At 51.2% G+C, this 12,649-nt stretch overlaps 1 protein-coding gene across 1 annotated transcript in view; it reads left to right on the top strand.

The window, feature by feature from the left end:
- Positions 1 to 7,334, top strand: part of UBE2QL1 (ubiquitin conjugating enzyme E2 Q family like 1) — a 46,235-nt gene extending 38,901 nt beyond the window's left edge. Inside the window, 1 exon segment of the mRNA XM_021076776.1 lies at positions 6,063 to 7,334. Coding sequence (XP_020932435.1) covers positions 6,063 to 6,194 — 132 coding nt within the window. The 3' untranslated portion in view covers positions 6,195 to 7,334.

Genomic DNA, 12,649 nt, shown 5'->3' with positions numbered 1-12,649 from the left:
CATATGGAAATTCCCAGGCCAGGGATCACAGCCGAGCTGCAGTTGCAACTTATGCTGTAGCTGTGGCAACTCAGGACCCTTAACCCACTGTGCCAGGCCAGGGATGGAACCTGCATCCCGGTGCTCCAGAGACACCACCAATCCCACTGCACCAGAGCCGGAATTTCCACCGCCCATAGTTCAAGTGTCTTCAGCCGTGGAAATCTTCCTGAACACACAACACCACCCCCTTTCTCTTCCTCTCCCCCAGAAAGAATCCATCTCCTTTGAGCAGTAAGTTCCACCAGGACCAGAATCGTTTCCACTTAGGAAAGCCCTGCAGTCCTTGTAACCAGCACAGGTCCTGACTCGGGGAGAACTTGCAGCATCATTTCCTGGATGAATAGAGATGAACCTTCTCCTCCTTGCTCTGGGCCATATTTGTTCCAGACACCAGAGGTTCACCTTGCAGGGGGGGAGGGGGCACGGGGTGGGCATTTTGTCTCTGAGGGGACATGGGTGATGTCTGGAGACAATTTGGTTGTCCTAGCTCGGGGGTACTCCTAGCACCTAATAGGTGGTGGCCACGGACACTGGACAGCCTTCCAACAAAGAGTCACCAGACCATGCTGTCCATAGCACTGGGGCTAAAATGCTGACGGCCCCTTCTGCCTCAGCAGCATCACAATCTCTCCCCGCAATGATTCTAAGGTGCTGCAGCCAGGTACCAGGTCTTTCTTCACCCAGCACCCAACATACTGAGTGAATGAATGCAGGACTAAATGAACAAGAAGAGGTGTGCGGAATGGCTGGAGCCAGACTGACACTAGGTGTACACACTGGGGTAACGAAGCCACAGTAAGACTGGGCAGCTGGGATTTCCCATCATGGTTCAGTGGGTTAAGAACCCAATTAGTATCCCTGAGAATGCAGGTTCGATCCCTGGCCTCGCTCAGTGGGTTAAGGATCCTGCGTTATCGTGAGCTGTGGTGTGAAGTCACAGATGTGACTCAAATCTGGCATGACTGTCGCTGTGGCTGTGGCTGTGGCTGTGGCTCCAATTCCACCCCTAGCCTGGGAACTTCCATATGCTGCAGGTGCAGCCCTAACAAGAAAAAAAACAAAAACAGGCAGCTGGTCTGAGGACCCGAGTCTGGGGTCGCTTGTTCGCTGTGTGGAACTGTTTTCATGTTAATCATTGTGATTGGCCCCCAAAGCCATAAGCAAAAAAAATGAAAGGTCAAACCCAAGCCCCAATTCATGATTTTGTTTCTCCGCAGCCGCAGTCACAGAGAACTGTTCTCATTAGCGCTGCTCGGCCTCAGTATCACAGTGAGACTCTGCCACTGTGAAGGCTGTCAGGGCAGACCCCTCAGAGTGCTCATAACCCCACGTGTACAGTCCGTGGCTGGGGAGAGAGTTTACTCTTCTCATCGCTTCATGACAGCACAGACCCCCCCCCCGGGGGGGGGGGCTGGGCACACAGCCACACCCTTAAGCATCAAATACAAGTAGAGGTATTTCAGGAAAAATGAGTTATTTGAAGGAAAATGTCCAAAAAAGACTCTCTGAGTATCAGTTAATGAAAATAGATAAGGCAGAAACGTCAATGTGAGGAAAATAAGAAAAACTTGGAATTCCCGTCATGGCTCTGGGGTGAACAAACCAACTCGTATCCATGGGGACACGGGTTGGATCCCTGGCCTCGCTCAGTGGGTTAAGGATCTGGCATTGCCATGAGCTGTGGTGTAGGTCGCAGACACGGCTCAGGTCCTGTATTGCTGTGGCTGTGGCGTAGACGGCAGCTGTAGCTCTGATTCTGTCGTTCCACCCATAGTCTGGGAACCTCCATATGCCGAGGGTGCAGCCTCAAAAAGACACGCACACAAAAACTGTTCTTCATTAGCTGGATACACTTAGAATTGCTCAGTGCGTTTTCAAATTCAGTATTTTTTTTTTCAGTTGCACCTGTGGTACCTGCCCGTTCCCGGGCCGGGAATCTGAGCTGCCGCTGCACCCTACACCACAGCAGGAGCTCCTCAAATTTTGTATCTTATCTGATGTTCATAATGATGCTGTGAAGTGGGTTTTGTCCCTGATTCGTAGAGGAAAACGCAGAGCGTCAGAGGAGTTGCCTGATGGCTTCCCGGAGGTCCGGACTCCGGGAAGCTGTGCCCTGGAGGAAGAATGGGAGCGGCACCATTGCTGATTGTTAGACAAACACCAATCAAAACCACCGTGAGGTTCCCCCTCGCACAGGTCAGAAGGGCCTTCACTAAAAAGCCTGCAAACAATAAATGCTGGAGGGGGTGTGGAGAAAGGAGAACCCTCCTACACTGTCAGTGGGAATGTACATTGGTGCAGCCACTATGAAGTGTCCTCAAGGAAACTAACTATAGAACGACTCTGTGATCCAGCAATCCCACCCTGGGTATCTATCCAGAGAAAACTCTAATTTGAAAAGATACATGCAGCCCAGTGTTCATTGTAGCACTATATGCAATAGCCAAGACGTGGAAGCCACCCAAGCGTCCAGATGTGTGACAGAGGAATGGTTGAAGCAGATGTGGTGCATATATACAACGGAATACTACTCAGCCATGAAAAAGAACGAAATCATGTCATTTGCAGCAACATGGACGGACCTAGAAATTATCACACTATGTGAAGTAAGCCAGACAAAGAAAGACAAATATCCTATGCTATCACTTACATGTAGAATCTCAGGGGAAAAAAAAGAAAAGAAAAGATACAAATGAACTTACTTACAAAACAAAAACAGAGAGCATTCCCCAGGGGCTCAACCGGTTAAGGATATGGTGTCACTGCTGTGGCATGGGTTTGATCCCTGGCCCAGGAACTCCACATGCTGCAGGTGTAGCCAAAAAAAGAAACAGACTCACAGACATAAAAAGAACATTGCTGTGGTTCCAAAGGGGAAAGAAGGGGGAGGGATGAATTAGGATTTGGCATTAATAGAGTCTATATATAAACCACTATATATAAGATAGATGTATAAGATATTGAACTCTAGTCAACATCATATAATAACAAAGGAAAAGCATATATGTGATATATGTATACCTTACATTCAGGGGAACACATATGTGTGTGTGTATCTCAATCACTTTCCTGTACACCTGAAATTAATGCAAGATTGTACATCAACTAGACTTCAATTAAAAAAAAAAAAAAAAAGAACGGGAGTTGGTTCAGCATTAGTGGCCCTGGACCATCAGGGGCCCCAGGTGCACCGAGTGACCCGCCCCTTCTTGGTGCGGTGGCACCGGGAGAGCATTTCAGCAAGAACAGCTCAGCTGCCCTGGTTTTCAAGCGCCGTGTGTCTCTGGGTGACTGATGCTTAGACAGCCGATCAGAGAAGGACAGGCAATCTCTGAAAAGCTATTTGTTGACTGCAGACTTGGGCGTAAGACAGGGGCCGAGAGGGGGTGGCCCGAGGGGGCTTCTTTGTGGCCAGCTGGGTGCAAGGAAGGCTCGGAGACTGCTGACTGCCTTCCATGGGCTCTGTCTCCCAGCTGCTGAATTGACTGAGCGCTGGGTGTCTATGTTCATAACTCTTCCCGGGAAGAAGAGGCAACAAAAACTGGTCTGTTCGTGTGGGGTTTTGTCTGTTGTTTTTTGAAACAAGTGAGACTTTCACGAAGAATAAGCAAAGTATGTGTACATGCCAAAAGCAGCAGAATATTCCAAGATTATTGTAAGCCTGTATTTGTCTGGCTGCTTTGAGTTCAGAATTCTCAAATCATACCAGAAATTTTCAGTGTTATAGAAAAGAATGACCGGGATGGTTAGAATTTGCATCTTATGCCAAAAAAAAAAAAAAAAAAAAAGCCCCGACATTTGTTCCCACTTATGTAGAAATTGATGCCGCCGAAGTCCCTGCACAGAGTCCTTGGCTTATGTTTAATGACATAACATTGGACTTTGATCTTAACCCACGGGATGGTTATCGTAATATATCAGCTTTTCGTGGTCCCTTTTTATCAGGTATAACGACACCACATAAGCAAACTGGGGAAGACGAGGGGGAGTTTCTAGACGTGAGTAAATGGTGGATTCCTGGCCTCTTTTCCAGTTTCCTTCACCCTTCAGTAGCTCATTTGATGTGAGTGGATCAGGCAGCTAATTAGAAGAGGTGGTCCCGCCCTTCACTGGCGGATGGAAAAGTCCAGGCAGAGAGATGTCAGGAGGAGCCAGAGCGGGAGTGGCTCTGGGCTTCTCAGTCCCGACCTGGGTGTTGCTCTGAGTCGCCACTGTGGAAAAGCCAGCTGGGGAAAAGGCTCCAGAAGCTCGGGATTTAAGTACATGGCACAGCCTTCCGTTCCCCGTTTGTGGTGATCTGGTGCCATTTCCCCATGGATTAAGCTGTCTTCCCACGGGAGTGATGAGTGGGTTTATCCGAGAGCGCTAAGATCGGGGGATCTTGCCCCCCAAGCCACGCACGCCTGGGTGGCTGCTGCCCTCCATGCCCGGCCGAGGGAACAGGTGTGCAGTGTGACCCGGGGAGGCTGTGGGTGGTGAGGTCTGGTTCCCAGCAGGTCCCCTTGCAGAGATGGCACATCCCCACCATGTGCTGGGACAAAAATGTCACCTGCGAGGAATGGAGGAACGCAAAGGACCTGTTCAGAGATCCTCCTTAGTGACCGTTCACAAACAACAGGAGACGGTTGAGAGCAGGGTGTGTGCAGGCACCCTAGTGGGTGACACTCAGGGCGTTTCCATCCCGCCCACAAAATACGTGCACGAGAGGGCTGGAAAGACGAGCAGACCTTCCAGGACGGGCGGTGGGAAGTCAAGGGCAATGACACTCGGGCTAAGGGGGAGTTTCCCTTGACGGGAGGATGCGTTGTGGGGAGGGGCTGAGCCTGGAGGAGTAGAGGGCTGCCCCCCAGCTATTCTGAGGGTCCAGCACCACCAGCACCTCACAGTTCCAAGTGCGCACTTTCCCTCTGATGCCAGGGCTCTCTGGAGGGGTGGTGACGGCCTGGGACCTGGCCACTCACTGGTGTCTGCTGGCTCCTTCTGGCTTGGGGTCTGAGCCTCTGTGTCCCCCTTCAGGTGAATCAGACTCCCTGGCACTGCAGACGCAGAGGCGGCTCCATCCCTCAGACCAGAACACACCCGGTCACTGCCAGGGCCGGGGTGGGGGGAACACACCTCGGGCCTCTCCTGGCCAGCCCCCACGCATCACTGGGGATGGTGCAAGGAAGCACTGACCCCCTCCCCTCATGCCGCACTGGGGACTCATGATAGATTTCCGCCCCCATGGTAATGGCTCCCCCGTCTTCTCAGGACCCGGTTCCCTTGTGACAACAATGACAAGAAATTCACTAGTGGCGCCTGAACTTGAATTTTAAAAGTCAGGGTTTTACAATGTGTGTGTGTGACTACAGAAATACACACATCTAACCATAAACACTAAAGGCACTGTGTGGTGGGGAAGAGAAGTCAGGACATCGTCTTGCCTCCAGGACGTGGCACTCCGTCCCGCGTGGATGCTCTTTGGATAAAGCTCGTCCTTCCAGCGACAATGAGCGTCTTACTGGGAGCACTGGGTTTGTGACAACAGCAGCCTGCATGTCTCTCCCTCCCTAAAAAGCTTGGGGCCACTGGACTCCTGCCTCTGTTTTGTGCCCAAACCGTGATTCTTTTTTTTTTTTTTTTTTTTTTTTTGTCTTTTTGCCATTTCTTGGGCAAAAGACACATGGAGGTTCCCAGACTAGGGGTCTAATCGGAGCTGTAGCCACCAGCCTACACCGCAGCCAGAGCAACGCGGGATCCAAGCCGCGTCTGCAACCTACACCACAGCTCACGGCAACACCAGATCCTTAACCCACTGAGCAAGGCCAGGGATCGAACCCGCAACCTCATGGTTCCTAGTCGGATTCGTTAACCACTGCGCCACGACGGGAACTCCCCCAAACCGTGATTCTGTATCTCTCCTTACGTGACGCTGATTTTTGGACATCAGAAATCCCACGGCTTGGTGCGTCCTCAACAGAAAGGGCAGGAATCGGGTGACTGCCGGATTCTAACCTGGTTTATCTCTTCCTCTCCCGCAGGGGCGGATCTGCAGAAAAGCTGGAAAATCAAAAAAGTCCTTCAGTCGCAAGGAAGCTGAAGCTACCTTTAAGAGTTTGGTGAAGACTCATGAAAAATACGGCTGGGTCACCCCGCCCGTCTCTGATGGCTGATGTTTGCAACGTGCTTTAGACGCTTAAGCCGCCTCTCCACACACACAGACACCCGACATCTCCTCCTCCACGCTGAGCATCCTTCGTCCTTTTTTACTCCAGCCAGAACTGCATCCCGAATGCCAAGGAGACGTTTAAGTTATTTATGATCAGATGTGTTTACAGAGAGAAAGAGGGAGCAAACGCTGTTCGGGATTAGGTTTCGATGATAAATGAATGATCATCTCTCTAAGTCACTTTAGAACAAATGTCGAGAAGGTGACCGTCCCCTGCCGTCCTGCCCCTCCGCCCACCCATCCCTCGGCCCTTAGCTTCTTTCCATGACAGCAGCTCCAAAGAGCAGGCAGGAAACCCAATGCCCCAGGCTCGACCCGTTTACATGTAATGGCACCGTTCCCATTTCCTAGGACCGCCCTGCATTGCCAGTACCTGTCCGCTGTGCTCCGTAGCTCTGTTCGCCCCTCCGGCAGGTCAGCATAACTCGAGGACTGTCTTTCTGTGACCTCATTTGTGCTCTGACCTTTGGCTTAGGAAAGCAAAAGTGGAATATCGCCAGGTTCTAGTGATTTAAACCAACAACTGCGCTCTTGGTTCAAACGTGTCCCCAAGGCCGATGCTGGCGGGGGTGGGGGGGTGAGGGAAGGCGGGGATGCCGGGGCCACGCTGGGGTTCAGAGCGATGGTGGTGAGACGTGGACAGTCTCCCGGATCCTGAGATGCTCCCACGACATCTGTGTTCCTGTCTTCTCTCTGATGCCCCCCACCCCCCAAAGCAAAAGACAATGTCCCATTCGCTGATGTCACCTGACTCCTCTTCTCATGTGTGCTCGTGACAGGAAATGAATGCCACCACTGCCCCAGGAGACCGAGTGACCGGACGACAATTTGCATGGCCCACTCGTCACTTGTGTGTCCCCAAGGCCGGGGTGCTCACGCACTCCGCTAGGATATAAACTTCTGTTATTTAATCTCCCCACAGGTTCATTTTTTCTCTTCTGTTAAGTTACTTAGAACTTTCTAAGAAACTCCATGGAATGAGGCAACACTGTTTCTAATAATATGCGGTAAGAGGTAAAAGGTTCATTCCAAGTGGAAAAATCTTATTGGACACATTTTAAATAAAAATCATGCATACCTGACACACCGCCTCTAGAATCCAGTCATTGTGGGCTATGCTTCTATTTAAAATATAAATATTTTAACCTATTTTAAAACGACAATATTTCAGGAGTCCCCGTTGTGGCTTAGCAGGTTAAGAACCCGACAGAGTATCCATGAGGATGTGGGTTTGATCTCTGGCCTCACTCAGTGGGTGTAGGTCACCGATGTGGCTCAGATCTGGTATTGCCATGGCTGGCATAGGCCAGAAGCTGCAGTTTTGATTCGACCCCTAATCTGGGAACTTCCATATGCTGCAGGTGAAGCCCTAAAAAAATTTTTTTAAATCCAGTACTACAACAAAGGGCAGGAAAGAAGTCTCAGGATGCCGTGGTCTGTGCAAAAATCTAGTGGATTAAAATGCTTCCCAGAAATAACCAGGGAGACGTCAGAAACCAACTGGGAGCATTCAAGAATGATTGGGTCAAACTCAAATGCTGCCAATCATCGCTAACCACTCCGAAGGGAGAGATTTTCTTTGCCAATGATGTGAAATTTTCAGGTGGTTTTGGGTCCTCAGAGACCTGCTCACGTGTCCCAGGTGATCGGAGATCTGAGAGTCCCCTCCTCAAAGGACGGGGGTCAGCTCCTCCTAACAGGCTCGGTCCCTCCCCGATGGACCCCTCCTGGCTCCTTTATACTCTGACGGCTTCCTTCTGCACCCCCAGATCCACGTGCAGCTCCGTCCGGCCAAAAGGCTCCACCTCTGCTCGAGTTCCCTCGGAGGAATCATCATTGTGACATTCGATGACAATGAACTTCAGGCATCCATTCGCCTGACCCTCCGCGGCGGAATTCGCAGTCCTGGAAACCTGACGTTGGATGCGTGGTCTTCAGGCCCTGGGCTCCGCCTCGTAACGGGACAGCCGGTGGCTGAGAAGCCCCAGAACGGAGACACATGCGAGGGAGGGCACCTGCATTTGTTTCTTTCCAGAGCTCCCTCTCCCATTTTTTTTTTTTTTTTGTCTTTTATCTTTTAGGGCCACACCCACAGCCTATGGAGGTTCTCAGGCTAGGGGTCCTTTCAGAGCTGTAGCCGCAGGCCTACACCACAGCCACAGCCATGTGGGATCCTGGCCACATCTGCAACTACACCACAGCTCACCACAACGCCAGATCCTTAACCCACTGAGCGAGGCCGGGGTTCAAACCCACATCCTCATGGATACTAGTCAGGTGTGTTACCGCTGAGCCACGATGGGAACTCCCCTCTCCCAATTTTAAATAAAAGCAACTTTCCTTTAGGCACGTGTGTATATATTTGGAGGCATATCTACACACCCAAAGCAGGTTCGGGGCAATGCTGCCTATGCGCTGATTGAAGGGTCTGGTCACAGTCTTTCTGGTGTAGCCAGGAGGTGACTTGCAACGGAAGGGCAGGCGAGGTTACAGCCAACAGCAAGGGCGATGGAGAATCTTGGCTCCATTTCAGCCTCTCTGTACATTCTGAACGTGACTTCTAACTAGTTTGGTTAGAAAGTGGAAGTTACAGAAGAAATACTGTTTGGTGAAAGAAATGCCATTATTCACTTAAATTGGTAAGACTTGCTCATTTTAAACGTGGCAGGGAATAATCTAAAACTCGGCTAAGGCTTTGATTCTGAGTCAGAAGCAACTCCCTTTCCGGGAGTCGGAGGCAAGCGTGGAGGTGTCGGGAGCCCAGGCTTTTGGACGTTTCCTGATGCCCGTGCACACGGGGGCCCACCCGCCTTTGGAGCCCGGCAGGCAGGGCTCAGGGGCCCACACAGGCCAAGAATCCATCCCTCCTCAAAGCAACAGCAGGGGAATCACTGGACCGGCATGCAGCCCTTCGCAGCCCTCCAGCTCGGCAGCCCCACTTATCCACGGGAACCTGAATCCAGCCAGTGGCTATAGAACCAGGAGAGGAGAAAATACAGAATAGGCCTGCTTCCTTTCCGTTCAGTGTTTTCCTGGACTGACCGCCCTTGTTCCTGGGTGACACCCCCCACACACACACACAGCAAGCTGAGAGCTGTGCACGGCACCTGCTCATTGCCTTTCTGAAGATCAAGAATTACTCATGCTTAGGAAGTTCTCTGTAAGCAGGAAAGTTCCAACTGTGTGTGTGCACACACACACACACACACACACACACACACACACTCCTCCCTGAAAGAATCAACTCAGAAAAAGCAAGGTTCAGGCAGGCCTCAATTTTTCAGCTCCAAGTTCACCCCATTTATCACAATTCAACCTTGTGTTAGGAGCAAAAATCTATGGCCTCTTGAAAAAGACCCACCATAGACAAACAACTCTAGTGTCCTGTGATTCCCTTTTCCTGCTTGAGTCTCAGTGTCCTCGGCGGTAAACTCCCAGCGGTGGGTGTGAGAATTGACTTAAACAGTGAAGGCATGTGCTTGGGGACCAGACAGAGTCATAGGAGATTTACACATGACTTGATAGCGTGGGGAAACTGACGTTACCAGCACAGGATTTTACTAGCACGCACTTGACTAAAGGCTCAGGTTGAGCAACTAGGGGCTTCCACTAGAACGACCTTGTCCTCCTGTGCTGGCTTTCTGCCCCCGTCTCCTACTGTCGGTCCATCAGCCAAGCTCAGTGACCGTCTCTCTACCCTCTCGAATGCAGGGAATATAGAAGTGAAAGACACGTCACCTTCCTGGAGGAATTCATAAGACTAAAATAGCACGCAGGCGGCCAAATGCTCGATTGCGTTGCAGGAGTGTGGACACGTGCAAGGCTGGAAGCTTCCTGGCGGATGCCTCAGGAAGATTTCAGAGTGAGGCAGCCTGGAGCCACGGCTGGACCGGAGGGACGGCCCAGGCGTGATCTGGGTCTACACTGGCCTGGGGTGGGGAGCTGGGCCACTGCTTGTCACTTTCCACCTGCAGGGACCCCGTCTGTAGATCTGAGTTCAGGAGACAGGGCACAGTCCAGCCTCACAGCCTAACTCTATGGGGCTGGCCCCTTCCCCAAGAATCCCCTTTCCGGGTTTTCTCTGAACCCTCCTAATAGCGCGTGTGCAGAATTTTAAAGGCGTTTGCTTTCTAGACAAGCAGGCCTGCTTCCCAGCTACGGTGAGGGATGACTTAGGGACTCTAGGGGGCACTTAGTCTAAGTCCAAATTTTTTTTTGTTTTTTGAAACATGTGAAAGTTCCCAGGCCAGGGATCGAACTTTCACCACAGGAACAACCCTAGTTGCTGCAGTGACAAGGCGGGATCCTTAACCCGCTGTGCCACAAGGGAACTCCCCACCTAGTCTCACTTTGTACACTCTACAGTGGAGGCAACAAGCCCAGAGTGGTTGAGGGTAAAGCCAAGCGGAGAGGTAAAGCCGAGATGCTTTCTTTTTTTTTTTTTTTTTTTTCTTTTGTCTTTTGTTGTTGTTGTTGTTGTTGCTATTTCTTGGGCCGCTCCCGAGGCATATGGAGGTTCCCAGGCTAGGGGTCGAATCAGAGCCGTAGCCACCAGCCTACGCCAGGGCCACAGCAACTCGGGATCTGAGCCGCGTCTGCAACCTACACCACAGCTCACGGCAACGCCGGATCCTTAACCCACTGAGCAAGGACAGGGACCGAACCCGCAACCTCATGGTTCCTAGTCGGATTCGTTAACCCCTGCGCCACGACGGGAACTCCCGAGATGCTTCCCGTGGACCATATGGCAAGTCGCATGGCCCATATCCAAGGACACACTTTTCAGCCCGCTGTTGGGTCAGAAGAGTCACAGGTCTTCTAAGCTGGTGGGAATCACCCAAAGCGACCCACCCTGTGTTGAAGCTGGTCCCATTGTTCCCATTGAGGTAACAAACCTGACTGGCATCCATGAGGACTTGGGTTCTATCCCTGGCTCCACTCAGTGGGTTAAAGGATCTGGCACTGCCATGAGCTGCGGTGTAGGTTGCAGATGCAGCTCCGATTTGACCCCTAGCCTGGGAACTTCCACATGCCACCAGTGTGACCTCAAAAGACAAAATAATAAAAAGGAAGGAGGGAGGGGAGGAGGGGAGGGAGAGAGGAAGAAAGCGGGTCCAAAGGGCAGTTTCGACTCGCTACTGCCTGGGGAGCTATGGTGAGGCCCTTGGAGCTCAGTCCCTGTGGCCACAATCAATACATTTTCTTCCCCCTCCAAAGACATGAAGACACAGCTTCATTCCTTAGCTTTATGCCAAGATGCTATGTTCCACCTTCTCTGATTTTTGTAGCCTCCGGTTTCCACAGGATTGAGTATCCCTCAATCACAGGGCGATCTGACCTGCAGGATGTGACCCGCCAACCGGAAAGGCCAAACAAACACTGCTGTCATCAGCAAAGGCCAGAGCAATGTTAGCTCAGTTCCAGAAGAAACGCAGGAGCAAGGCACGCTGGCCAAAGGGACAAAATCGAGGCAGAGTATTTGACTAGAGTGCAGATCCCAAAGTAAGATAGATTCTATCGCAAGGTCATGACTGGGCTAGAAAAATAGCCGAGTGGATCCAGGGGGAGTCTGGTTCCAAGGTCACCCTCTTGAGTCAGTAGCGCAGTAGTTGGTGAGGAAATAGACGCCTCTACGTCTTCTCACTGCAGAGTTGCCCTCTTTGTTCTGCACAGTGAAAGCCAGGAGGGGCAGCCCCCTTTCTTCTCGGGGAGGTGAATGAAGCAGCCATCCTTGCTTGTAGACAGGCGGTCACTTTGTATCTCCAGATCTTGGGCTGTCACTGGTGACGACACTGAGCTAAAATAGAACGGCCGTAACTGATACGCTTGTTTCCTTCCTGCTTGGCCCCCTCTCCCGATGGGATTTATTTCACAAACGTGATCACCCTTCTGACGGGGGTAGGATGCGAATCAGCGTGGCCTGGGCTACTGATAACTTCCACGCCATCACCACCACAAGTACACGGAGGCTTTGGCATCTATGTGTTCTGAAGGTGTCCTAGCCTGCAGTCCTCAGGAGGAGAGAGGGGACATGGCCTGTGCAGTAAAATAAACAGGAAAGAAGTGGTGACTCTTGGAAGAGGTTTGACCACCTGTCTAATGTAATCTAGAGGCAATGTCCAAGGGGGGAAACAATAATTCTGAAAAGAAAGGCTTTAAAACCAATCAGTGTCTTTCCATGCCTTGCATCCATGCCTGGTCTGTGCTCAGCATCTGTTGGAATTTCTCGGGGTTTCCGTACGTGTTCTCCTCTGTGGTCCACAGCGGGCCGCTTTCTGTTGTGTGGTGCCCTCTGATTTGTTTGGGGTTTTGATTTCTTTGTGGTTTGCCAGAGGAAGGCTTCGACGCACGTCCTGGGTAGTTTCTATAAAATCAATGAAATGGAACTGAACCAAATCA

This window comes from Sus scrofa, chromosome 16 (genome assembly GCF_000003025.6).
Source record: "Sus scrofa isolate TJ Tabasco breed Duroc chromosome 16, Sscrofa11.1, whole genome shotgun sequence".
NCBI classification, from domain to species: domain Eukaryota; kingdom Metazoa; phylum Chordata; class Mammalia; order Artiodactyla; family Suidae; genus Sus; species Sus scrofa.
Note: the sequence above shows the minus strand (reverse complement) of the source record. Positions and strands in the feature narration are given on the sequence as shown.